General features: G+C 38.0%; 1 protein-coding gene across 31 annotated transcripts in view; it reads right to left on the bottom strand.

The window, feature by feature from the left end:
• LOC122544790 (neurofilament heavy polypeptide-like) overlaps positions 1 to 17,822 on the bottom strand; it is a 196,001-nt gene that overhangs the window by 85,530 nt on the left and 92,649 nt on the right. For 28 of the 31 annotated variants that reach the window (XM_043684122.1, XM_043684127.1, XM_043684177.1 and 25 more), the window contains 6 exons: positions 17,249 to 17,296; positions 13,426 to 13,461; positions 12,377 to 12,421; positions 8,227 to 8,265; positions 6,437 to 6,469; positions 2,343 to 2,393 (listed from right to left, as the gene is read on the bottom strand). In XM_043684122.1, coding sequence (XP_043540057.1) covers positions 2,343 to 2,393; positions 6,437 to 6,469; positions 8,227 to 8,265; positions 12,377 to 12,421; positions 13,426 to 13,461; positions 17,249 to 17,296 — 252 coding nt within the window. The remainder of the gene's footprint in view (positions 1 to 2,342; positions 2,394 to 6,436; positions 6,470 to 8,226; positions 8,266 to 12,376; positions 12,422 to 13,425; positions 13,462 to 17,248; positions 17,297 to 17,822) is intronic. The other 3 variants (XM_043684164.1, XM_043684144.1, XM_043684188.1) reach the window with 3 other exon arrangements.

Raw genomic sequence — 17,822 nt, 5'->3', positions numbered from 1 at the left:
TCTTGAAAGTTTCTATTAGATCTCCCCTTAATCTTCGAAGCTCCAATGAATACAATCCCAGGATCCTCAGCCGTTCCTTGTATGTTAGACCTACCATTCCAGGGATCATTCGTGTGAATCTCCGCTGGACACGCTCCAGTTCCAGTATGTCCTTCCTGAGGTGTGGGGACCAAAACTGGACACAGTACTCCAAGTGGTGCCTAACCAGAGCTTTATAAAGTCTCAGTAGCACAACAGTGCTTTTATATTCCCACCCTCTTGAGATAATTGACAACATTGCATTCGCTTTCTTACTCACGGACTCAACCTGCATGTTTACCTTTAGAGAATCTTCAATTAGCACTCCCAGATCCCTCTGTACTTTGGCTTTACGAATTTTCTCACCGTTTAGAAAGTAGGTCATGCTTGTATTCTTTTTTCCAAAGTGCAAGACCTCGCATTTGCTCACATTGAATTCCATCAGCCATTTCCTGGACCACTCCTCCAAATTGTCTAGATCCTTCTGCAGCCTCCCCATTTCCTCAGTACTACCTGCCTGACAATCTAACTTTGTATCATCGGCAAACTTCGCTAGAATGCCCCCAGTCCCTTTATCCAGATCATTAATATATAATGTGAACAGCTGCGGCCCCAACACTAAACCCTGCAAGACACCACTTGTCACCGGCTGCCATTCCGAAAAAGAACCTTTTATCCCAACTCTCTGCCTTCTGTCAGACAGCCAATCCTCAATCCATACCAGTAGCTCACCTTGAACACCATGGGCCCTCACCTTGCTCAGCAGCCTCCCATGTGGCACCTTATCAAAGGCCTTTTGGAAGTCTAGGTAGACCACATCCACTGGGTTTCCCCGGTCTAACCTACTTGTCACCTCTTCAAAGAACTCCAACAGGTTTGTCAGGCACGACCTCCCCTTACTAAATCCATGTTGACTTGTTTTAATCTGACCCTGCTCTTCCAAGAATTTAGAAACCTCATCCTTAATGATGGACTCTAGAAATTTACAAACAACCGAGGTTAGGCTAATTAGCCTAATTGGCATTGAGGAAGACAACACTGGGCTCACCAACTGGGTTGAGGCAGCTTCCCAGTGGCAGGTAGGATGGCCATTAGAAGCTCCATGCCCCAGCTTAAGGGATCCTCTCAACATCTTTAAATGGAAAGAGCTTGCAGGAGTGGCCTCTTTACCATCTGCCGCCAGAAAGATCTTGCAAGCAGATGGGACCACACACCATAGCATCCATATTTGTCTGGGATGGAAGAATATTTTCAAAGCCACAAACTCTAACGCTCAATCCACCTGCTACGATATTTCAGGCTGATTGATATTTACATTATTTTTATTATCATCAGGTTATTGTAAAGGATTTATTTCCCTTCCCTCATTACCCTGTAAAAAATGGTGGGTCTCCGTCTCGTACTACAACTGAATGATTTGCTGGCCCATTTCAGAAGGAGTTGAGTGTCAACATATGTGACTGTAATTACAAGTAACAACTGGCTAACTACATAATACGTTCATAAGAAGTCATGATTGAACCAATTGTGTTTTTTTTAAAGACACTCAGTCCAAAACTTCCTGGTCACTTTCACTGAAATCAGTTTGTCTACACACAACTTTCTTCCACAGTGGCAGTGGGCGCTGAATCAATCATTAATCTTAAATCTGAGTTAATGAATTTTTGATAAACACAGGTAAACACAGGGAAATGGGGGCCAAAGGCAGGTATATGGAGTTAGACAACAGATAAGCTTGATATCACTGAATGGCAGAACAGGCCGAAAAGGCTGAATGGTCTCTACCTGTTCCCATTGATCTATGCTCCTCTTCTTTGTAACAGGTGACCAAATTCCAGGCATTTTATGCAACTACTCTATTAAACATATAGTGTGGTGCTGGAAAAACACAGCTAATCAGGCAGCATGCAGGAAGCAGCAGAGTCGACATTTCAAGCATAATCTCTTAATTCCTGATGCAAATCTAAGTTCTATTAACAGCAAATTGTATGAAGAGATTAGTAGAAACAATAGAGTGGAGACTAGTTTCAAACTTGATTGTCTTTTCCTTCCAACACATAATTAATCCTCACCTACAATGTGTAAATGATTACTCACTTTGCTTATTTTCTTTCACAATAATAAGCAAATTAAATGCCATAAATGCATCTTTTATATTTATTAGATTTTACCCTTGCAAATTATTTATACCTTTCAGCAAATGGTGCAGTTTAACAGAAATTACCAATATTGTATTTCTTCCAATTATTATGACCAGTAGGTGGCATAATCGTATTTTAATTCCCACCAGAAACCAAGAAATTTTTAGAATGTGCAGAATTTACCTGATGCATCTTTGGCTGTTTTTTGTTTTGTAGTTGCAGCCGCCGCTGGTTCTATAGAAGGAAAGTATATATTTTTTAAAAAGCAGGACATTTTGAAATAATCACGGCTATTCTCCATTGTCTTACTAAATCAATAACAAGAGGCCATGCTTTCAAAGTGAGAGATGGAAAGTTTAAGGGGGATACATGCGGTAAGTACTTCCCACAGAGGGTGGTGGGCATTTGGAACACATTGCCAGCAGAGGTGGTAGAGGCAGGTACAGTAGATTCATTTAAGATGCGTCTGGACAGATGCCTGAGTAGGTGGGGAGCAAAGGGATGCAGATGCTTAGGAATTGACCGACAGGTTTAGACAGTACATTTGGATTGGTTCAGGCTTGGAGGGCCGAAGGGCCTGTTCCTCGGCTGTAAATTTTCTTTGTTCTCAAAACCCATAGGTTCGGCAGTAATGCTCCATCCACTTTATTTAGCAATACAAAGTATTCTATTTATTCTATTGACTGTATAATCACATACTTATTTGAAAACCTTTTGGCAGTACTCTTGTGTCATTACATAACTCACGTAGATACCTCAGAGTATTGGGGTGACTAAGACACACTTAATGCTCAGTGTTCTCAAGAAGACATGCTATGGATTCCAAGCACTGTCAGTATTCATAGTCAGTGCACAAATTATGTTGAAAGCTCATTGAAGACTTTTCATTTATTCAAATAAAGGGAAAATTACACATGCAGCTGCAGTACCATAGCAGTGCTTCAAAGATTCATCAATTGTTTGATCTGATCCGTTAAGAGAAGCATGCCAGGAATACATTATATCATTACCAGTGAGTTTTATTCAGTTACTGGGAAAGAATGATTTTAAATGGTCTGGGAGGTTGAGGCAATTGCTCAATACACACAGCCAACCGCCTTCTGGCAAATACATCCAGTCACCATTCACAGAATTACAGAAAATCCATCAAAAATAGATCAGAAAAGAAACAGAAAGGTATTCCGTGTTCTCATCTACAATCTACTTCATGGCTTTGCCACGATAAAAAAAATTCTAAGACCATATACAGCTTTTTGTTCCTATGCCCACCCTCTGCTCTTTCAACCTCTATTTTTAATCAACCTGTTCAGAAATGTTATTACATATCTCTGGAGCAGGTGGGACTTGAACCCAGACCTCCTGGTTCAGGGTGGGGACACTACCACTGCACCATAACAGGACCATTCTGACATCATTTAAATTTTGCGTTATCGTCATTACGTTAGATGCTGCATAATAATCTATTTGACACTCTAGAACATCCCATCTAGCCCATCTAACTTATTATCTTTCACCTCACCTAGTGTTCTATAAATGTTTGGCATAACTCCTCATTCTTTATACTTCAACTTTATACTTCTCAAATATTGCTCCAAGTACTCCCCCTTAGTGGTTTGTACAGGCTGATAATCACCAAATCACCACATCTCTCAACTTTCAGTCCTTTAGCTAATTTAATAACCAAGCAGTTAGTTTGGTACCAAATCAACCACTGTCTTTTTAATCCTGTGGACTTCAATTCTGTTATCTTTTATGATATGTAGTATTTTATCATTGTTTAATTTCAGAGTCATTTTCCACTTATCACCCTCTGGCTTCTCTTATTAAACCAATATATTTGTCCAAATGGTAACTATATCCTATGAATTAGGACATTCTGTAAAAACTTCACATAGACTCATAAAGCTACTCAGCATGGAAAAAGACCCTTGAGCCTGACCAGTTCATACCAAACAAAATCCCAAACTGAACTCGTCCCACCTGCCTGCTCCTAGCCCATATTCCTCCAAACTTTTACTATTGATGTATGTATCAAAATGTCTTTTAAACATTGTAATTGTACCCACATCCACCACTTTCTCAGGAAGTTAATTCCACACACGGACCACCCTCTGTGTAAAAAATGTTCCCCTCATGTCTTTTTTAAATCTCCCTCCTCTCACCTTAAAAATGTGACCCTTATCTTGAAATTCTCCATCCTTGGGAAAAGACAGCTATCATTAACCTTATCTATACTCCTCATGATTTTATATACTTTCATAAGACCACTTCTCAACTTCCTACACTCCAAAGAAAATAAGTCCCAGCCTTTCATATTGATCATTTTCAATTTTCTGAAATCCCAACTAAATCATCATAATACTGGTAATCTATATGGTACCAGAAGCACTGCTCACCTAGATAACACAGAATATTGGGTGACTAACGTTCACTTAATGCTCAGTGTGCTCAACAATATCTGCTATGAATTCCAAGCACTGTCAGCATTCATAGTCAGTGCATAAATTATGTTTAAAGCTTATTGAAGACTTTACATTTATTCATGTCAAGGGAAAATTACACAATGCAGCTGTAGTACCACTGCAGTGCTTCAGAGACTCACCAATTGTTTGAATTGTTCCATTAAGAAATGCATTTTATGGCTTAACCAGGGGCTACTTTTTGACAGTTCTTCTATGTTACAGTCTCCTGTATTTAATCAGGACATTCTGTAATAAGATATGTGTTTGATTATACCTGCCTGATCATTGAATCTGAGACAGTGCTTGATTACTTTGCCCCTTTGGGTGGAGCTAGTGAGTCAAGTGACTGACTCCCGCCCTTCAAAGAGAACTCGAGAATAGAAATGTGACTTCTAGGTATGACCACAAAAGTACAAGAAGTTCTGTAAAGGTCTAAGGTATTTGAAGTCAACAAAATAAGCTGTTTGAATTTAAGACTCTCTGACATAAACAAGAGCTCTATCCAAACACAACATTAAAGACTGAAAAGGTGCACATGTAAGAGCTGTGGAGTCTGATCATTTTCTTCCAAGACCTTGCAGATATTCTGATGTGTTATGTTTATGTACTGGAGGTACATCTAAGTATGCTGATAAGATGGCCATCCACTATTGAGTAATGTTGGCAAAGTGATGTTGGGACAAAATTATCAGTTCCCATTATAACCCATAAAGTTTCATCCATCTATTTAGTTAGTGCTTTAAAAATCTTTAGAGACAGGTTCATGAGGTAGTCTATGCATATTGAGAACATGCTGAGTGGCACTGAATAATTCTGCATTTCATATGAGCATTGACAGTATCACTCAAAGTTCTGATGAGCACATTCCCTACTGCAATTACTTAAAGCTGATCTACAGTTCCATAATCCATATATCATACTTTTTTTTTGACTGTCAGCATTGTAGTTGCAATTCTGAATCTCCCAAGTGTCATGTCAGTATTTACAGAGCGCTCTAGACATATTTTTAAAAATAGCTCTCATTTTTAACTCCTTTCCTTGAGCATTCTGGAGTGAGTTTCTGGAAATCTGTAGATAGTCAGACTCCAAGTTCTGGATATTTAATTTAGAGATGGAAATGCATTGGAACAGAATTTTGAGCCATATATGAAGGAAAATGCTAATTATTTCTATTTATGGTGATAATTATGAAATTATCAGAGAAATCAACCTTTTCTACAAGAGCTCTTCAGAGGCAGAAATTCTTCTATTCTGCATAAATAAGAAATCAGCAGCATGATAGTGATTCAAGGTTGCACTTGCTAACAACTGTTAACATCTGGCACTTTATTAAATGTCTGATATCCCATCTAGAATCCTATTTTATCCCTATTTCTCATCCTCATATTAATATTGCTCAGTCAATTTTCAATCCAGCCAGTCAAACATCCATTTTATTCCTACAAACTGGAACCTCTAATAAATACTGAAGAAGAAATGTTTAAATTATTTCAAAGAAGCCAAATAATTGTGAAAAATAATTGTTTGTGAAAAATAATTGTTCCACTCCAGGACTGGACACCTCGGATATGACTAGTTCTGGGCCATTTCAAATGTCTAGCAAGTTCTATGATGGGACTGCAACTTGAAGGAATGCAACTGATTGACTGCTGGGATAGTTCAAGGTCCACATCCAAAATGCCCCCTTGTCATGGGTTACAGTTATTAGATTCATCCAACAGATTGACAAAGTGCTGGGTACATTTAAATATCCCTCTAGGTAGAGACAGATCAATCAAGACATTATTTGAGAAAAATAGAAAGTTGAGTACATACTTTTTGTCATCTGGTCAACATGTTCCTTTTCAACTGAGGATAATAAAAGAAGAGACAGTCAAAAAACACATTCAATCTTCAATAGTACATTGAAAAGTCAGTAGAGTGGGCTAATAGATGACGGAGAAGAGCAAGGTGACACATTTTGGTAGAAAAGTATGGAGAGACAATGTAAAATAAAGGATACTACTCTAAAGGGGGTGCAAAAGCAGAGTCTCCTGCATGTGAATGTTTGTAAGTAATTTAAGGTAATAGGACAGATGAGGAGAACAGTTGATAAAGCGTACAGTATCCTTGGTTTACTAATGGGCCATCAAGTACAAGAGCAGGGACATTATGCAGTGATGAAACCTCAGGTGGTACTGTGCTAGGTGAAACAGTTTAGAAAGGATGCAGAAGGGGCTTACAAGAAAAGTTCCAGGGACTGAAAGTTTTGTGAACAGGAATTGATCAGAAAACTGAGAACTGCATTTCTTGAAGATTAGGAGGTCCAGAGGAAATGTGTTTTCAGTTTTCAAAATTACGAGAGAACTGGATGGAGTCGACAGAGAGAAACAGTTCCCACTTGCAAAGAATCAAGAACACAAGAGTACAGATTTAAAGTGAGTTGCTAAAGAAATGAATGTCATACACGAACAAAAAAAGACAGTGAATAGATGATTAAGTAGAAATAATGTGCAAGATTGTGAACAAAAGGCAGGAGAATAGCACTAAGTTATGATGCTCATTTGGAAAGCTGCTGCAGACATGATGGGCTCAATGGCCTTCCTCTGGACCATAACAATTCTATGATTCTGTGATTTCAATAGTGTTTTATTTTAAAAGTTGTTTTTAACTTAAATACCCATTGTGGCATTTGGAAACAATTATTCTTTCCAATCTAAAAAAGTTATTTTACGAAGAGCATTAACAAATGCTTGGACAACTCAGGATGTACAGTGAATGCTGACCCAGCCAGCAAAGTCCACATCCCATGATCAAATCCAAAATAAAACTAATCAAAAAAGAGGATTGCAAATTGATGCATTATTCATTGTGATGAAGAATCTGGACTGTTTCTGTCTCCAATAAATTCCAATAAATCAGGTGTCTGACATGTGGAATTCTACTGTGATTCTTAATATACTAGCTAATATTAGATTAACCATATCACAGTACGAGTCAACACTTCAGGAAACAATGACAAATAAATCTTAATATCTTGGATCATGCAGAATATTAATGAATATATTAATAGAAGCTCACTCCCCCATACATACTTGTTAATTATTGTTTAGACAGTTCTAAGATGTTCTGAGCACCTGTTTTGGACAAGATTATGAAAATACTTGCAATTAGCACAATGAGTTTTTATTAATTTGCAATTCAAAATAGTTGTTTAAATAAACACTATTTTGTCAGTGTTATGAAGTGTTTTGTGCCTATGAGTCTGAAACAGACTCAATCAGAATAATCTGTGGATTAATCTCCCATTAAGGTAATAAATCAGAAATTAATGTGAAATTACTACAGGAATTATTAATTTATCATTAAGAAGTTAAGGACATGCTTGAAGCACATGCCTTCGGTAAAGAAGAAAGCAGCTGGACAACAGAGTCATTACTATCTAGGTTCTGCAAAACTTTCACATAACCAGCACATTAAGCCTCCAGCAAATTCCTAATGAAAGATCTGATATTGTCATTAGGATGTCATTAATCTCGATGTAGAATTTGCTGAAGCATTGTTTCACTCATGCAGTTCAGGTAACTCATGCTTTATATATATATGCTTGCTTATAATTATCCAACCTTTTGTTGCTTTGATAGCTGGAGGAGGCGATTTCTTTTCTATATAACATAATGTTGATAATTTACTATTATTAAATGCACAACTGAATATTTTGTTACGTGTCAAAGAGTATGTTGTATAAAATTACAACTGACCTTTTGAGTGGCAGCAAGCTGAGGGAAATGTCAATGTTGCTTGCCAGACCAATTGATCATACATTGGGATATTGGGACAACCATTAATATTAAAATACTAAAATTACAATGTCATCAGGCATTGCTTGATGATTGTAATACTCCTCTTGAATGAAAAACAAATGATTAAAAGTTGCTAAAAATAAAATTGTGGTTGACACACATGACACAAGGGGGAAAACAAAAGAAGATGCATGACATTGTAATGCTACTTAGTTCATGATCACTAAAATTTTGAAGGGAGGGAGGGGTAGAGGCAGACTACTTGCATGTTAGAATGATAAATAATAAATAACATGAACCAAGTCACCCAAGAAAGTAACTTCTTTTTTCTTCTCTAGACTGTAGGGCATGGGTAAAAGCTTTCTGGTTTTCTTTGGACAGAGCTTTTGCCCGAAACGTTGATTTTCCTGTTCCTCGGATGCTGCCTGACCTACTGTACTTTTCCAGCACCACTCTGATCTAAACTCTGGTTTCCAGCATCTGCAGTCCTCATTTTTGCCTCGTTGCTTTAATGCCCCAACGCCGGTGGCTTGGCTTTCTCAGGCTTTGTCAATCATGGTCTGGAACTAATGTCTACTGGGGTTAGGTTGATGATTGAAATTACAGTGATTCCTATCAGGTCAGGTAGAGCAGACCTCAGATGTGATTCACATCACTGCCAGCAGGTGTAGGAGGAACAAGAACATTAACCTCTTTATTAGATTCTCTTCTCGAGTATCGGTACCATCCATTTCCCCACGATACCATTCCCTGATTTTTACAATTCAAAGTATTTATTATACTTATTTTACTAATTTAACTCAGGGACAGAATTAATCTGCATGTGGAGAGGCATGGATTAATCAAAAACAGTTAGCATGGTTTTGTTTAGGGCAGATCATGTCTGAACATCATGATTTAATTGTTCAAGGTGGTGAATGGGTGTGTATATCATTGCAATACATTTGACACAGTCTACTACTTGGACTTCAGCAAGACTTTTGATAAGGTTCCAGATGGGAGAGTGATGGCAAACTTAAGCCCCCATGGGATCCAAGGAGAGTTGCAAACTGGATCCAGAATTGGTTGAGTGGAAGGAAGGAAAGAGTGATTGTCAATGGGGTGATTTTGTGACGGGAAGCCTGTATCCAGTGGGATCCCACGGAGGTCAGAACTCTTACCATTTCTGGTACAGATGAATGATTTAAGTTAAATGTAGGACAGTTGATCAATAAGTTCACAGATGATACAAAAATTGGTGGCATGTAAACAGTGAGGAGGATAGTCTTAGAGTACCAGAGGATACAGATGGGCTGATCAGTGATGAATAGAATTCATTGCAGTTATGCGAATGGTGATGTATTTGGGCAGTAGAAACAAGGTAAGGGAATCCGGGATGAAGAGTAGAACCCTGGGGAGCGATGTGGATCAGAAGATCCTGGTGTGCATGTCCACTGGCCCCTTAAGATAGCAGGACAGGTAGATAAAATGGTTACAAAAGCACATGGGATACATGCCTATATTAGCCAAGATACAGAATTTAAGGGCAGAGAGGTTATGTTGGAATTATATAAAATGTTGGTTAGGCCACAGTTCGAGTATTATGTGCAGTTCTGGAAGCTGCATTATAGGAGGGAATGGATTGCATTGGAGAGAGTATGGAAGTGATTTACTCTGATATTGCCTGGGCTGGACAGTTAGTTATGAAGAGAGATTGAGTAGACTGGGGTTGTTTCCCCAGTAGAGTAGACTGAGGAAAGACAGGATTGACATGTATCAAATAATCAGGGGCATAGATATTCCAGGAAGAGACTTTTCCCCTTGATAAGGATCAATGACTGCTAGGCATAGATTTAAGCTATCAGGCAGGAGGGTTAGAGGGGATGGGAGGAAATCATAATCCAAAAGGAAAAGTAGAGGGAGAAACACTTACGGCATTTAAGAAAGATTTAGATGTACACTTGCAATGCCGGGGAACACAAGGCTATGGGCCAAATGCTGGGAAAGAGATTAGAATAGTTAGGTGCTAGTTTTTGACAGTCACAGATTTGATGAGATGAAGGGCCCTTTTCAGTGCTGTAATCTTCTCTGACTCTAAATTGAGTCAGATTTTGCTGTAGGGAAGATCTCACAGCTTTTCAGTATGTTAGATTTATCAAAGCACTTTTAGGGTTTAACATTTCTTGTCCACAGAAATACTGGAAGGTCAAACTGATAATGGTACAGCAAAAGAGCAAATGCATATTTGGGCCAAACTGTGTACGAGGGGATATTATCACAAGACTGTTAATCCAGAGACCAAATAATGTTCTGGGGAGCAAGAGTTCAAATCCTGCCAAGGCGGATGGTAGAATATGAACTCAATATTAAAAAACACTGGCATTAAGAGTCTAATGATCGCTATGAATCCGTGGTCGATTGTGAACCAAATGGGTTTTCCAGCAATGTCCTTTAGGGAAGGAAACTGCCATCCTTACCTGGACTGGCGTACGTGTGACTCCACACCTACAACAATGTTTTGACTCTTAACTGCTGATGGGCAAAAAGGAATGGGCAATAAATTTTGGTCAAGCTAGTGATGCCCTCATGCCATGAATGAATAAAAAACATTTCTCATTGATAAAGAATAAACAAAGCAAAGGCCAAGGAATGTAAAACAGTGTGAAAGAAAAAAATGGTTAAGTCAGAAAAAATACAAAATTTTACATATTTTAAATCTCCCATGCTTATTCAGAACTTGAAGAAATGAGTACAAACATTTATAATTTTTCAGATTCGGGGCAGGAGAAGTTGATTGGCAACTATCAATAATTATCACATTGTTCAATGGTTTTATGTATAATGCTAATTACTCAAGTTTTCTTTCTGTGGTGTTTTTAATGGGAAATTAATATGCAAATACAGCAACAGTACAGCAAGATTGTAAGGGAGCAGTTAACAACAAATTAGCGTAGACTGTCCAGCAACTTATGGTAATTCACATATACAGAGTATTCCTCTTTGCAACAAATTGTGAGGTGAATGAGAGTGTGTGTTATTCAGAAACGTTATTCTTTTAGGCAAAATCCAACCATTTATTTTCCTCTGCTGAAAATGTGTTGCTGGAAAAGCGCAGCAGGTCAGGCAGCATCCAAGGAACAGGAGAATCGACGTTTCGGGCATAAGCCCTTTTATTTTCCTCTGACTTGTAGTGTGTATTTATGTATGCCACATTTAAAGCTTTTTGACTACTTATCATAGGAGGTTTTGAATTAATTTATATTGATTTAAATTTATCTTACAAGGTATTAAATATCAAGCTTTACAGGAATGCTGGTTAGATTGAATCTAAGTACCTGGATATAATATTGCTTCTCTGTTATCACATTGGTTAGCAATGATTGAAGTTTATTAAGAAATTAAATTAAACTTTCTCACTTATTTTGCTGAAGTGACTTTACATAATAAAGCTAAGGGCATTCCCACTCTAAGAGATGCCGAGGCAGAACTGTAAACTTTCCAACAGATGAAACTGTCTCATAAAGCTTGCACCAATTTTTGGAAAGCTACAAGGAATCAGACAGATCCAAAATAAATTGTCTCTATCACCAGAATTTAAGAGAATTAAAGAAAGGGAAATAAAGACGCATATTTACCAGGTCCGATTTGGAGGGAGGTTTTGGGTCAATGTATCTCTATTGAATAGCAAGGACAGATGATTAGATTCCTTTTGTGTTGTTGGAGATGACCATTGTCTGGCAGTTGTGCGATGGGAATAGAATTTTTGACTTCCTAGTTAAGCATGAATATTTTCTAGGTCTTGCTGCATATGAACATGGACTGCTTGGGGCAAGAGCAAGTTTAGTTACCAGCGAATGACTTTCCTTGACAAATGACAGGATATTTTGTGCAAATTATTTTTCCATGGTTAACTATGTGAATGGATAGATTGAACCACATTGAAAGGTGCTCTGCAATTTGAACCATAGAATAGGGAATGATAAATATTTGATACCTGCTTTTTTTGGTGATGTAGGAGCTGTCTTCTCTTTGGTAGGTTCTACAATACAAAGACAAAAAAGACAATGGTTTCAGGAATTTATTTTTAAATGTACTAGTAAAGCATAAAAGATACATCAAAATAAAAGCATACAAATGTTGTTTTGGCTGAGGGAATTGTATCAATTAACAGCAAACAATAATCTGAACGCAATTTTGCAGTTGCTGTCAGATTCATGAAACCTCTTGCATTGTTCTTCCTTTGATGTCACAAATCCACTGTTTTCTATGAAACAAATGATACATCCAATGACAAGTATCCTAGCAACAGAGTTAGAACTGTAATTTAAGTTTTAAAATGATCCTCCTTTGCATAATATAATTACAAGATAGAGCACCATGCTTCATAGCAAATGTCTGCAAATGATTTTTTTATTTAAGTTAGACCACAGTTTAAAGTTTGTGGCAGTCTGGAAGCAATAGTAAACATTAACATATTATAGTAAAAATGTTGGTAAATGAGCATACATTGAACAGTTATGAAATTCTTGGTTACGATTGTAATTGTTTATCAAACACAAAATATTCAATGGAAGGTGAAACTATTTTAGGTCGTGTTGGCCATTAGGTAAATGTAAGACTACTTGTATTAAAAGTCTCAATGCAAGATTTAGAATAAAGCTGTTTATTTTGCTGCTGTAAAACATTAAAATAGCTTTAGGTTTTGGTAGAGAGTGCTGGAACTCAGCCTCACATTGAAACCCAAATTCAGAGATACAGTGAGCCACATTTTTGCACCAGGAGACACAATAATGGGCAGTGAATGTATCTGATTTTCATGTGTACCCTGGCAAGAACACAACAGAAAATGAAAAACGCAACACCCTTTTAAATAACAAATGATATATGACAGTGTGTAAAAACTGAAAATAATGATAATGGAAGAAAATAAAACCAATCATAAAATAATAAAAACCTTACACAGAATCCATGACTGGCACAAATTAAAAGCATTTTTAAACAAATCTACTGCTACATTTCATGCTTTTAAAATGATATATTTACTTGCTACTGGTTTTGCTGCTTGAGATTTCTCTTTCTCTGTAGTGAGCAAAAATGAAAGAGATTTATTAAAGTTTAAAACGTACATTAACAAGCTGTTAAAGAAAGAAATCTGGCAATCGAACAACAGATTTATTGTATGCAGTGCATATTTACCATTTTAAAATATTTTTCTGTATTTTTAATTGTGGACTGAAATGGTAAAAGAACAGTTTTAAGAACCAACGGTCATTGAGGGACTGCCGCATGTTTTGAAAAGCAAGTAACCTGACACTCAGCGTAGACACTGTTTACACAGTAGCTACTGGTTCAAGTAATAGTGGAGAAGGTTTATAGATCAAACTGGAGGCTGCATACAAATTGAGATTATGGTGGCAAATAGTAGTCGATTAGTCTGTGGACGAGTGACCAGTTATCGATGACAAAGGCCTTACATCTGCTAACAACAAAGTAATTAGTTCCTTGTAGCTGATCAGCTTGGGCTGAGAACAAGATAGAGAGAAGATATCCAATCTCCTCAAATTCAAAGGTTGTTTCTTTTCAGAGAAAGAAACAACTTTTTCAGTCTTATAAGTTTGAAGAAAATCAGTTTACTTTTTCTTTAACAGTTGCAATAAGCTGTGATTTTTAATTAATAAGTCAAGACCAATGTGAACCAGTCACTCTGCGTCTCCTGGAAACAAGTGAAATCATCTGGAGAAGGAAGATCAAGAAACAAAGCTCTGATCAGCACAAATATCATTTCACCAAATCCTGTGAACAGGAACAACTGAACTACTTCCCTAGTTGTTCCCTCTATGCATAGTCTGTCTGTGTGTATAAGAGGAGTTTATAAGGAGGTTAGAGTTTTAACTAGTACTATATGCTAATGGCTCATTATTGTTTACCACAAATAGAATCTACTAATTTGTAATAAATATCATTCTTGTTAAATACAGAAACCTGATCTATGCTTACTATCAGCCTGGGACTAAAAGGCAGTTATGTTGGGGAATTATATGCACTTTTCAAAATTGTGAACACTTGCGACGACACTGAGAATGCAATGCTTGATTTTCAGCATGCTCTCCAGTGAGGCATAACAAGTGGCTATAGATTTCAACCAGTCAAGATTGATTTGGGCTTCCAGGGAATGGGGGGTGTTGGGTGGTGGGGAAAATTGGGTCCTCATTCGAAATCATTCAGTTTCCTGAAGGGTCCTGGAAGGGGCCAGTGTTCTGCTGCACATACTTTCTGAAAGTCCCTCCACAGAAGAGAAATGGCCCACTAGTAGTCTGTGTGAGTCCCTTTTCCCCACAAGGTGCGATCTTCTGTTTTTGAAAGCTAGTTGATGAAGGAAGATTCTAGATCCAATCTTTGCTTGACTTCATACTTATTTACAAAGTGAAACTCTTCAAACACTCCTCCTAACCCAACCACAACACACCTTCAGTTTCTTTATGCCATTTTGAAATCAATTTTTAAAAATTAATGCAAATTAAAGATGACAGACTCTCAAAGAGGCATTGTAACTCAAATCAAATCTAGACTCAAGTTCCACCAAATGACATTGTGTAGTGCTCAAGTAAAATCCCAATTAATATCTTTCACTAGTATAAATGCAACCCAATTAATTTACAAAAAACTAATCCTCCTGCACCACATTCCGATTGTTGTCTAGTTTGGTTTACAACATAGCTAGACCGAGCATACTCTTGGGGAATGGTTCAGGTCCACATCTGGCACCTTTCCCTGCGGCTGCAGGAGGTGCAAAGTCTGCCCTCTTACCTCCATCCATTGCTCCTGATGTGGTCTCCTCTACATCGGAGAGACCAAGTGCAAATTTGGGCACCGGTTCGGGGATCATCTACAGTCCGTACACACTAATCAATCCCACCTTCCAGTTGCCAACCATTTGAACTCCCCCTCCCACTCCCTCAATGGCATGTCCATCCTGGGCCTACTCCACCGCTAACACAAGGCCACACACAAACTGGAGGAAGACCACTTCATTTTCCACCTTGGGAGCTTACAAACTTATAGCCTAACATAAAATTCACCAGTTTCCAAACTCCCCAACTCCACTCCCCATCTCATTCCAGGTCCAGCTGCAGGGAAAGGTGCCAGATGTGGACCTGAACCAGTCCCCAAGAGTGCACTCGGTCTAGCTATGTTGTAAATCCTCTCTGCACCACCCCTTGACCTGACCTATTGTTCATCTTCCTTCCCATCTCTCCGCTCCACCCTTCTCACTGACCAATCACAATCGCTTCCTACCTGCATCCACCCTATCGCCATCCCACCCACCTTGCACCAGCCCCTTGCTCTCTTTCTGTTTATTTCTCAGCCCCCTTCCCCCTCCCAGTTCCAACCTGAAATGTTGACTCTCCTGCTCCTCTGATGCTGCTTGAACTGCAGTGCTTTTTCCAGCTCCACACTTTATTGACTCTGACTTTCTAGCATCTGACTTTCACAGTCTCCAAATAGCTAGGTTATTGTATTTCCACAATGAACAATGAAGGGCTTATGTCCAAAACATCGATTCTCCTGCTCCTCGGATGCTGCCTGACCTGCTGTGCTTTCCCAGCACCACACTCATGACTCTAATCTCCAGCATATGTAGTCCTCACTTTCTCTAATGAACAAGGGGGCACTTATCTGATGTTCACAATTCATTAGCTACTTCTAAATAAAGCTCAGATCTCAAAATGTCACATGCCTCAAATGCACAACATAAGTAACTAGTAGATTGATTTTCTTAACTATTTTGAATATCTGCCTAGTAAGATAGCTTTGCAATTCCACACTGTTGTAGATGCAGTTTCTATTTACAAATAAAACAGGTAATCATTTTTTGAGAGCAAAAGAGAGTGATCAGTATTCTGAAATATTTTTCCTTCAATTTTTTGGATATCCTTTGTACTTTGGCCCTTTTCCCAAGGAGCAACTTTTTCACACTGAGGATGGTGTATGTATGGAATGAGCTGCCAGAGGAAGTGGTGCAGGCTGGTACAATTACAACATTTAAAAAGCATCTGGATGGGTACATAAATAGGAAGGGCCAAGTGCTGGCAAATGGGACTAGATTAATTTAGGATATCTGGTTGGCATGGACGATTTGGACCGAAGCCTGTATGACTCTATGGTTTTAAGTTCGGAGTTGAGACATTACAATGAGAAGAATTTGGTGTTGCAGTTTTATATTTCTGGGCCATACACTCGCAAAGCACTCGGGGCAATATATTAAAAATTATAGTGCATGGTTATTGTCAAAATCAACTGGGATAGTTGGAAGTAAGCAGTATGTGAGCCTCAGCTGTAAGAAAAGTTTCAATCATGATTTCTACAGCATGGAGCATCTTTCCCTAGTGATATGTGATGATCTTCCCAGACAATTCTGGACTGGTTTCTTACTGGTTCTGAGCATAGGAGATCCCTGGGAGATTTAGACCGTAGTGAGGAGATGTGTATGACTCTGCCAAATTCTGCATTATGACCTGGACTGCACTGCTCTCACTGTGATAATGAACATGATCATTGCACTCAACTTTTATGTCATGGAGAAATTTTTAAAGTATGTGATCTTCATTTGTTGGCCAGGTTCATCTTTGTCAAATGCACTTTACAGGAGAGCTGGGAAATTCATCCTTTGGAATAGTGAGATGTAATCCATGGCACACATGTTGCATTTCCATGCCTTAAGGAAAACATTGATAAACATGCTAACCTTAGGCTTCTACTCCCTAAAGCACGGATTGCATGTGAGGACATGCAAAAGAGTTTTCTAATGTAATACACACTTCAGAAATAAATTTCAATGTTTATTTTAATATATACTTTTACCTACCTAGTTTTACTGGAGCAGCATCTTTTTTCTTTGGTGTTACATCTGGTTCTAAAAGAGGGAAAATGAAGTCAACCTTTAAATACATCATTTGGAATAGTTAGGCCAATGTAATGTGCAATAATTAGATATAAATAACCACATCCCAGAATTATCAAGGAACAATCACATCACAATAAATCGTCAACTGTATCTGCAATTAAACAAATAGAATGATAATATCAAAATCATTCTGAGAAATGCTGATGAAAACTAACAGATAAATTAATGAGAATTTAAACCAATAAAAATATACGTGCCAAAAATGAGTAGAAAAGTTCAGAAGTACAAAAGAGTAGGAGTTTTTAATGAGTTTTAAGATGTGCTGACTGATAGGAACAGGGACAATCACTTTTTGTAACATAAATGCCTATGTTTTAAGCTGGATAGGAAACTTAGATAGCAACAAAGGTAGTTCAGCTCCATCTCAATTGTTTGGTAGGTTTTTTTAAAAAAAACTCTTTGTGGCTCCTCAACTGTTTTGTCTCTTCTTTTAGATCAGCTACATGGACAGCAGTGACTTGACTGCTGGAGTGAA

This window comes from Chiloscyllium plagiosum, chromosome 3 (assembly GCF_004010195.1).
Source record: "Chiloscyllium plagiosum isolate BGI_BamShark_2017 chromosome 3, ASM401019v2, whole genome shotgun sequence".
Lineage (NCBI taxonomy): Eukaryota > Metazoa > Chordata > Chondrichthyes > Orectolobiformes > Hemiscylliidae > Chiloscyllium > Chiloscyllium plagiosum.
The sequence above is the reverse complement of the archived record's forward strand: the minus strand, read 5'-3'. Positions and strand labels throughout refer to the sequence as shown.